The sequence below is a fragment of the Peromyscus maniculatus genome, chromosome 22 (genome assembly GCF_049852395.1).
Source record: "Peromyscus maniculatus bairdii isolate BWxNUB_F1_BW_parent chromosome 22, HU_Pman_BW_mat_3.1, whole genome shotgun sequence".
NCBI lineage: Eukaryota > Metazoa > Chordata > Mammalia > Rodentia > Cricetidae > Peromyscus > Peromyscus maniculatus.
In genome coordinates this window covers 58,023,612-58,032,883 of record NC_134873.1, presented here as the reverse complement: position 1 = coordinate 58,032,883, position 9,272 = coordinate 58,023,612, and the positions used below count along the sequence as shown (strand labels likewise).

General features: G+C 41.9%; 1 protein-coding gene across 2 annotated transcripts in view; it reads left to right on the top strand.

Moving 5' to 3' along the window:
* The first annotated feature begins 6,033 nt into the window (after window positions 1–6,033).
* The window catches only part of Fshr (follicle stimulating hormone receptor), a 179,285-nt gene continuing 176,046 nt past the window's right edge, over window positions 6,034–9,272 (top strand). The window contains exon 1 of one of the 2 annotated variants that reach the window (XM_006985791.4): window positions 6,034–6,321. In XM_006985791.4, coding sequence (XP_006985853.2) covers window positions 6,164–6,321 — 158 coding nt within the window. In that variant the 5' untranslated portion in view covers window positions 6,034–6,163. The remainder of the gene's footprint in view (window positions 6,322–9,272) is intronic. The other variant, XM_016004279.3, reaches the window with a different exon arrangement.

The window sequence follows — 9,272 nt, the reverse complement described above, 5'->3', positions numbered from 1 at the left end:
ATAATACTTTGAGGGTGCCTGGTACATACTAAATCTGTCTCAAAATTTCACAAAAGTGAAAGCAACATTATTGTATGCTCTTCATATTTTGTGTCCTTTTGCTGGAAGAGTCCCTGAGAGAAATTCTTCCACTCCATTTGTGGTTCTATTAGAGAATTGTATCCATTGTGCAGCTGCTTAAAGCCGTGGGTTGGCTTTATCTCCAGCCGGAGACACACGGGAGTTCACCAAAGGACGCTAGAGCTGTTGTTTTCACATGACTATGCCGAAAAGAGAAAACTGCCTTGGAAATTATTCCTTCAGACGTATTTGTAAGCTTGGCAAACTCCGACCTGTGGCAGACCTTTCCTGGTGAGGCATTAGGTGCAGTTTTGTGAAACCACCCAAATCTGCCTGCAGAAACTGCTTTAGTCCCAAAGCTCAGCAGGGCAGAGCAATGCCTGCAGAATGACTCCTGTGATTTCAGGACTGTGACACTGTGGCGCTGTTTAAAATCTAAGAGAAACCCTTAAAGATGATTATGAAGGTAATAGTAACAATTATGACGGTTTTACATTTATATCTCCTCCTCTCTAAGAGGTCTGTATAGAAGCCTGAACACCCTGGAGGAGACCCCATACATACGGTGTCCTTTGACCAAAGGAGGAACTAGTAAACATGCTCTACAAAAGGATCCTCATGGAACAGAATAAATGGAAGGAAAGTGGATGACAGAATGAAAATGATAAAGAAGGTCGAGGGAGACATTTACGGTGGGGGAAATGAGATTTGTTTCCTTCGGGATTCAGAGTTCAAATCTCAGTAATAAAGAATTTAATTTAGGTTCATCACCATTTCACATCCAATTCCCCTTTACATTGGAGGGAGGTTTTCTTTTTTCTCCTTCTGCTTGCAATAAGAGTGCCAAACACTGCTACCACAAAAGCTATCCCCCTCCTCTGACTGTTGGGAGCAGGCTTTGTCTCCACTCTGAGAAGAATGCTACTCTGTTCAGCTGTTTTAGGGAGCCAGCCACATATATTTCCACCCTTAAACACATTCCAGTCCCTCCAAATGCACCGATGGAGCTAAACCGGAGAGAACAAATGTCAGCAGTTGTGATACAATGCCAACGACTAAGTTCGTCTTTTAAAAAGAAGGAAATCGCCGTACTGCTGCAGCCCACCTGCACAGCGTCTCCTCCCACCAAACCTCATCACTGGGGACTCTGCCTCCTCGTGTGAACCCAGGGACCTCCGAGCTCTCCCGCAGCCCTATCTATCAGTCTTTTCTTCTGAACCAGCCTCCTTCCGGCTATGCCATCTGAAGAAGCACTGTCGACAAGGGACCCCACAGCCGACACGCTTGCCTCGGATCCAGACTGGGCGGCAGTGATCAAAGAATGGAACACTAACCCACAAAGATGGAAACAGATAACTATACCAAGAAACGGTTTAAACATCGCTACTCCTGATGAGAAGATCTCCGTGTGAAAACGCAAACACAGCCAGAACAACATTCCTCCTCTAGAAACCAGAGACCCTATTGCAATAGGCTCCAAGGAAAGCAATTCAGCTGAAGCATGAGACAAGGACTTCAGAATAGCCGCTATGAATATGTTCAAGAACCTAAAGGGGATATGGATAAATGCCTTCATGAAGACGGTGAAAACAGTGGAATGAAACAATAAAAATAATTCGAGACAAGACAATAGAATTTAACAAAGAAATGGAATCACTGAAGAAAATTCAAACTGAAATAAAACTGGAAATGAACTTAAGATGTCAAATAAAAACCTTAGAGGTAAAACTAAAAAGAATAAAAGGTCTAGAAGAGAGGATTTCAGATCTTGAAGACAAGGTAGAAGAAATAGATAGATCACTCAAAGAAAATGGTAAATACTTTTTGAATCCAGGCACAAAATATTCAGGAAATCTGGAAAACTACGAAAAAAACCAAATCTAAGAATAATAGATATAGAAGATAGAAGAAGAAACTCAGGCCGAAGGTACAGAAAATACTTTTAACAAAATCATAGAAGAAAATTTCTCCAACCTAAAGAAAGAGATGCCTGTCACGGTACAAGAAGCATACAGAGCACCAAAGAGACAGGATCAGAAAAGGAAGTTCCCAGGACACATAACAATCAAAACACTAAATGTACAGAATGAAAAAGGACAGTTAAAGCTGCAGGAGGAGAAGACTAAGCCACTTACAGAGGCAGGCCCATTAGAATAACACCTTTCTTCCCAGTGACAACTCTGGGAGCCAGGAAGAATGCTCTATAAGCTATGAAAGACCACAGATGCCAGCTCAGACTACTATACTGAGCAAAACTATCAATCACAATTGATGAAGGAGGAGGAGGAGGAGGAGGAGGAGGAGGAGGAGGAGGAGGAGGAGGAGGAGAGGACATTCTATAACAAAAGCCAAATTTGAGTAATTTTCTACCTACCAATCCAGCTATACAGAAGGCACTAGAAGGAAAACTTCAGTGTAAAGAGGTTAACTACACTCAAGATGACACAAGAAGAAATAAATTATTCAAGAAAAGTTCATTGAAAAATGAGAGAACCCACACAACAGCAAAATAACAAGAATAAGTAACACTGCTCATTATTATCCCAATGTTAATGGTCTCAATTCCTTCCCCTGAAAAGTCACAGACTGACAAATTGAAATAGAAAACATGAGCCATCTTTCTTCTGCATCTAAGAAACACATCTCACCATGAAGGATAGACATCATGTTAGAGTAAACAGAACAAAAAAGGTATTCCAAGTGATATGAACACAAGCAATTCCACTAAAATCAGGAACAAGACAAAGTTGTCCACTCTCTTCTTACTTATTCAATATAGTACTTGAAGTCTTACCTAAATCAACAAGACAACTGAAGGGGACCAAGAGGATACAAATTGGAAAGGAAGAAGTCAAAGTATCTTTACTTGCAAATATTGTGATTTTATACATGAAAGAACCTAAAGATTTCACCAAGAAACTCCTACCACTGATAAAACAGGATACAAAATTAATACAAAAATCAGTGGCCTTCCTATATAAAAATGACAAATGTGGAGAAAGAAATCAGAGAAACAGCACCTTTTATAATAGCCTAAAAGAAATCTTGAGATAATCCTAACCAAGAAAATGAAAGAATTGCTTAACAAAAACTTAAAGACATTGAAGAAAGGAATTGAAACCGCTACAGAAGATGGAAAGATCCCTCATGCATCAGTAGGATTCATATTGTGAAAAAGACCATCCCACTCAAAACAATCTACAGGTTCAATGCAATTCCCATCGAAATTCCAACATTGAAAAATCAATCTTCAACTTCATATGGAAACACAAAAAAAACAGGATAGCTAAATCAATCCTGAATAATAAAAGTACTGCTGAGGGGTATCATTAACCCAGACTTCAAGTTGTATTACAGAGGTATAGTAAAAAAGGCACCATAGGATTTATAATTGACACTCACTGGCAATACTGTCCTCCAGTCGAGTGTCACTATGTATGTCAGTCACATTCCAGAGCAGGTCCATGACCAGGAGTAGTTGGCCAACACAAATGAACTTTCTGAAGTTTTATTTTGCTATGACATTTTTTTTCATTTTATTGGTCTTTTCTGATGTTCATTTTGTGTTTTTTTTAAAGAGAGAAACATGATTTGAATATTAGTATCATAATAGAAATAAGCTTAAAATATTAAGACTGTGGAAAACAGCAACATTTTATGGAATTAACATGAAAGAAACCCTTTAAGAACATGGAGAATACATCATATTTCTAGATAGGAAAGTAATTCTGTGAAAATGCCAATCAACGTAATTTCTAATAAAATTTTATGAGTTCTTTTTCAAGTAGTCAAATAAATTAATTCTAAAATTCTTTCATAAAGATAAAATTAGGCCAAATTCTCCTGTAAGAACTAAGTTAGAGGTGTTTCTTATGATTTATTAAGGCTTACTTTAAATTTTGAGTAATGAAGACATTGTAGAATGCTAATTTTAACAGTATAGATGAACCAGGACACACAGACCCACACAAAAGTTACTTGAGACATGAGAAGATAGCTTTATAAATTAGGAAAGAGTCTATTCGATAAAAATCCCTAGCACCGTTGGTGATTTGTGTGATAAAATATTATGCCATTAAATAAAAACTGAAACTGAGTCTCTGCTTCTCATCATGCACAATTATTGAAGCCAGATAAGTCAAAGGCTAAAAGCTATAGAGGAAAAAGTATGAAACTTTTTCAAAACAATAAAACCTAGGAGACTATTTTTATGACTTGAGACATGCCTAACTACACAGCTGACTCTTTGCAATGTGAGGTAGTGCAAAATGTCACATAGCACAAGAACTACTCACAGAGTTCCTATAAACCCCCAAAGAGCAAAAGTTAAATGACAGACTTTTAGTGACAACACTAACTTTTATAAATAAAGTGAATGACAAGCTCAAAATTCAGATTAACGGCACCTCCGTGCATTAGGTTGTAAAGAACCGATAAGAAGGGCTCCATCAACTAAATACAGCAGAGTCTGACATCTCTGCCTCTTCAGCTCACACTGTTTCTTGCCATGCATGATAAAGTATTTATTTTATTACACTATTATTTATACATTGCCACTACAAAGTGGAATTTAAAATCAAATTTCAATTTTAACAGCATTTCAGTTCACTATACAAAGACTGATTTTGTCACAACTGGACATCTCTAAAAATCTAAGTAGAGGTTGTTGGCCAGTGGAACAGGTGAGATGTGACAAATACTATTTCTTGTCATTGAAGTTATTGGACATAGTTGAAATACAAGCCTTCATTGACAGAACTGTCTTCTACATCTGAAAGATGATAATTGGATGAGTTATTGAGTGAACTCTTTTAACTATTCTTCTTAGTCAAAATTGTTAATAGTATAGGGTCCATATTGATACTGCTACAACGTCCTATCACAAAATTAGAGCCGTTCAGCTGGAAGCCAGATCACACCCACCCTTTATCAGCCCTTGCATGGGTTCACCTGAAAGTGATCTAATCCATTCATTGTAAGTCAGGGAACGAAGATAGAAGGAAGGATAGGATGTGTGTGTGTGTGTGTGTGTGTGTGTGTGTGTGTGTGTGTGTGTGTGTGTGTGTAACCATTTTCATGAGACAAAGCTTGATACATACAACCGCAGTATTGAAGGTAATTTTAGCAGGTAGTAAGTTGTAGGCATGATCTTAGAGACGTGTTTGCTTTTTGTTGAAAGTAGAAAGCCACTTCACTCTTGCCAAATATTCCACAAACCCCTTATTACTGAGCTTGAAAATGCCACTGCAAATATCAAGGGTGTCACCCACAAGGAACACCTAAAATTAAAAATATAGACTCGATAAATTTATTAGTGCCAGCAGCCCAAAAAGGAAGGACAGGTTTTCAGAGTCTGGAAAGGAAAGACAAGAGAAGCCAGAAAGACTAGGCATGACTGGTGGACACCGTGACATTTTCCATAGCCTTGTAAGAAGCAGCCCATGCCTGAGGTCACAAGGTAAGTTGTCTCTGCAGAGAACTGTCTGTCACCAGTGTCTCCCACCTGCAGAGGCCTGGTGCTTCCTAACCTGCCTCCCCAAAGTCTGCATAATGCTAGTTCAGGTTGTTAATCAAGTAAGAAAGAGCATCGATGGCCAGAGTCCAGATGCTTGGTTTGTGTCGGGGTGGTCACAGGAACACTGTGATGCCAAATACTGAAGATAGCTCCAGTCCCCCTCATGCCCGTCCCTTCTTAGAGATGTGTCCTATGGATGTCCTTTAGGATGAGGGCCAATTATGTCACAGAAGAGAAGAGAGTGGTGGCCAGCAAGGATCCCTTGTGCAGAAAAACAATGCGAATTACTCCAAATGTGCACCAAGGGTCCATCTGCTGTCATTCTTGGGTCGAGGAATAGAAACTAAAGTCTTGAACAATAAGCTTAAGTTGCTTCAGAAATCACTACTGACACACATTAATTTTACTTGCCTGGAAGTGACAAAACAAAAAATAATTAAAAAAAAAAAAAAAAAAGCATCCCTTGGTGGGTCATGTGACTTTGCCTGTCCTGCAGACAGATCTCTCTTGTCCAGCAGTGTGGAGGAGCTTGCGAAATCCGTGGAGGTTTTCACCGCGCCTGCAGGAAGAAAACAGGTGGATGGATAGATGAGCATGGCCTTGCTCCTCGTCTCCTTGCTGGCGTTCCTGGGCTCGGGGACAGGATGTCACCACTGGCTGTGCTATTGCTCGAACAGGGTCCTCCTCTGCCAAGACAGCAAGGTGACCGAGATTCCGTCCGACCTCCCCCGGATCGCCGTGGAACTGTGAGTATCACCGCGGGGACAGCTGTGCGGCTGCCATTTGTGCGCCGAGAACTATTATTATTTTCCTAGTAGACTGATATCTGCCGGGCTGAACTAGTTCTGTCCCGACCAAAAGCTACAGTAAAACAAACTCCCCCAGACAGACGCTTCTGTCCTGTGGCTGTCCGAGGCACCTTGGTGAGAGTTTATACTGGCATTTGTCAGGGAAGGCCAGTGTGGAAACCAAAGGGGAGTAGTTTGGGGGACACATTTACTCTAGGGCTCCACACTCCCTCCAGACGCAGGTAAAAAGGAAAGGAAAGTAGAAGAATTGGGAGACCTTCACCTGGAGGCAAGAAGAGCTAGCCGAGGCCAGCTGTACACACACCGTGGATCTCAAGGCAAGGGCGCCCAAGCTTGCGGCTTTGGAGACAGCAGCAGGTAGTTCCGGAGTTCTGGGGTTCCAGGGTTGTTCTTAATGGAGAAAGGGAAGCTTGAGACGTGTGGAAAGAGTGTGAAGAAAAGAGGAACCGCTCAAAGGGAGAGAGAAAGCAGAATAATAAACAACAGGGAAAGTGATGCCAAGTCTGGATTCTTTGTTAAAATTCATTTAAATTTCATTTAAATATGAATTAATTAAAATTAAATTTCATTAAAATTTATTTAAATATTAAATAAAAAGTATTTAAACAGGAAGTAGACATTTGCCTAGAACTGGGCAAGAACTGGGACAGATATCTCAGCCTCTCTCTTTGCTTTGCAATGGGGAATCCAGTGGCCACACACTAAAGAAATTTCCAAACTCTTTCAGCCTGTTGAGAAGGAGCCAGAGCGTATGAAACTGGGGCTCGGGCGCACCCACTCAGCGCGTTCTTTCCTGGAGCCCCAGCCCCGGGCTGTGTGATTGCCCAGGTACTGAGAACCGCAAGCGCGGCTCAGATAGCGAACCACCTCAGGTTTTTCACTCCAAGCCAGGACTGCGCCTCTCAGATTATCTCTCTAGGATAATGTTTGGAACTCAGCCCTCTCGGGTGACCTCTCGAGTCTACAGCAACTGTGCAGAAGCAGTGGCTGGGAGAAAAGAAAACATTGCCCGGCTCTGTGTTTTGGCTACCCTGCCCAGATGAGGCAGCTGTCTTGATTACACTGAAGGATGTGCTGTGCACAGACGGTCTGGTGCATGAGGTCACTCTAAAACAGGGCAGGCCAACGCGCCCTTAGCCCCGCAAGTTATCTGCAGCTCAGGCTTCAGGCGCTTACCTTCCCTGAACCTCGACTTCCTACTTCTAAAGTGATTTTAACACTCGCTTGGGTGACTGTGACATGCGGCATAGATCCTTTCCTCTCCACACCGAGTCCCCTCTCTCTGGGTCTCCTCTACTGCCTCCCTGTGCCCCCGTGGGCCAAGCAGTGGCATCCAAGTTTTGAAGGAAACATCCCCTACAGATTTAATTGATGAGTCAGTAGTATTCCACTGCCCTCCAGACTGCCTCCCATGCCTCGATGTCTTCTGGCTGTAATTTCGTCCTAAGAAGAGGGACTTTTTTCCCCTTCTGCATTGAAAACGTTGGATAACAAGAAAAATAAAAAGGGAGGAATGAAGGATGAGAATAAAGGAAAGAAAAAAGGAAAGGAGAAAGGGGAGACTGGGGAAAATACATGTGCATGATTCAGAAGGACCAGTAATATGACTTCTTTTTCTTACACTAAGGTATAAATAACTAAAATACATCCTTTTTCAAGAGCATTTCATAGCTGAGGAAAAAGCATGAGGTGTTGGAATTTTATAGAGAGTGGGAGAATGTTAGACAGAACAGCAGAAACAAACTTTGTACTCTTGACTCTGGTCAGCCCTAATTACATGTACACAATAGAGGGAATGCATAAAATTGAAAGGGCCAAGACAAACACATGCTGGCTGTTGGCATTCCCTGCCCCCATTGCTAAGGAATGAGCCTGGTTGTTTGGAAACTCTGGGAACTGTGGTAAGATCCATCCTCTCTGGAGGCCTTAAGTCACAACCTACTAAGTAGGTTAGCAGTCTTCTTGCCAAAGGGCACCGAGAAAAAGAAGCTAAAATAGAACTATTATTTGAGGAGTGTGTGTGTGTGTGTGTGTGCGCGCGCGCGCGCGCGCGCGTGCGTGCGTGCGTGCGTGCAGAAAAGAAGATAAAGTGTCAAAAACTGACATTCTGTGTGAACGAACAATTGGTTTTTTGGGTTTTTTTTTTTAATATCCTTATAAGGATAGACTTGGGGTAAACTGGAAATTTGGCAAAAGAGGTGAAATTGTGGGCTCTGCCTGGAATTTCTCTTTCACCTGGCGGTAGTGTTCTGAGTTGGGGTAATGACGTCAGGGACTGTCATGTCGGGGAAGGCTGGGTCAACCAACTGAGATTCACTGACGACAATGGCTTGACCCAACAACATGGAAAGCTGCACTGCTCACCTGGAGGGAAACACCTGTGGTCCCCCAGGTTTGCAGCAGTTCCACTCCATTTCACGTATGTGCCACTGTTACCAAAGATGACTATCCCCTAGAATATGCACGTGCTTGTATGAACAGAACTCAGAAGGTCCACGGACAAGCAAGTGGATTCCGTCTTCCAAATGGCTCCTGCTGTGTGCTTTATGCCTTGGATGTAGGGCTTCACTAAAAATTCACAATGCAAGTTCAAGGGTAGCACAGTTGTTTTTGCAAAAGCGTAGAAAACCTGGACAGCTTCAGCAAAAGCCTCAATGCTGCTCCTCTGTGACATTGAGAAGAACCAAATCTAAGTCTGCTTTTGTATCTCTGCTGCATTGTGTGGGAAATGTAGACTCCTTTCTGTTCTTCTGGGGAAAAAATACCAATATGCTGTTCTTAGAGTCTGGACTAGGGGCCAGCTGTATGGGTCACTTAGTCTCTTTTGCGCTATTCAACTCAAGTGTGGTGGTGTAAAAGCAGACAGAGACAGCAGGTAAATGAAGGAA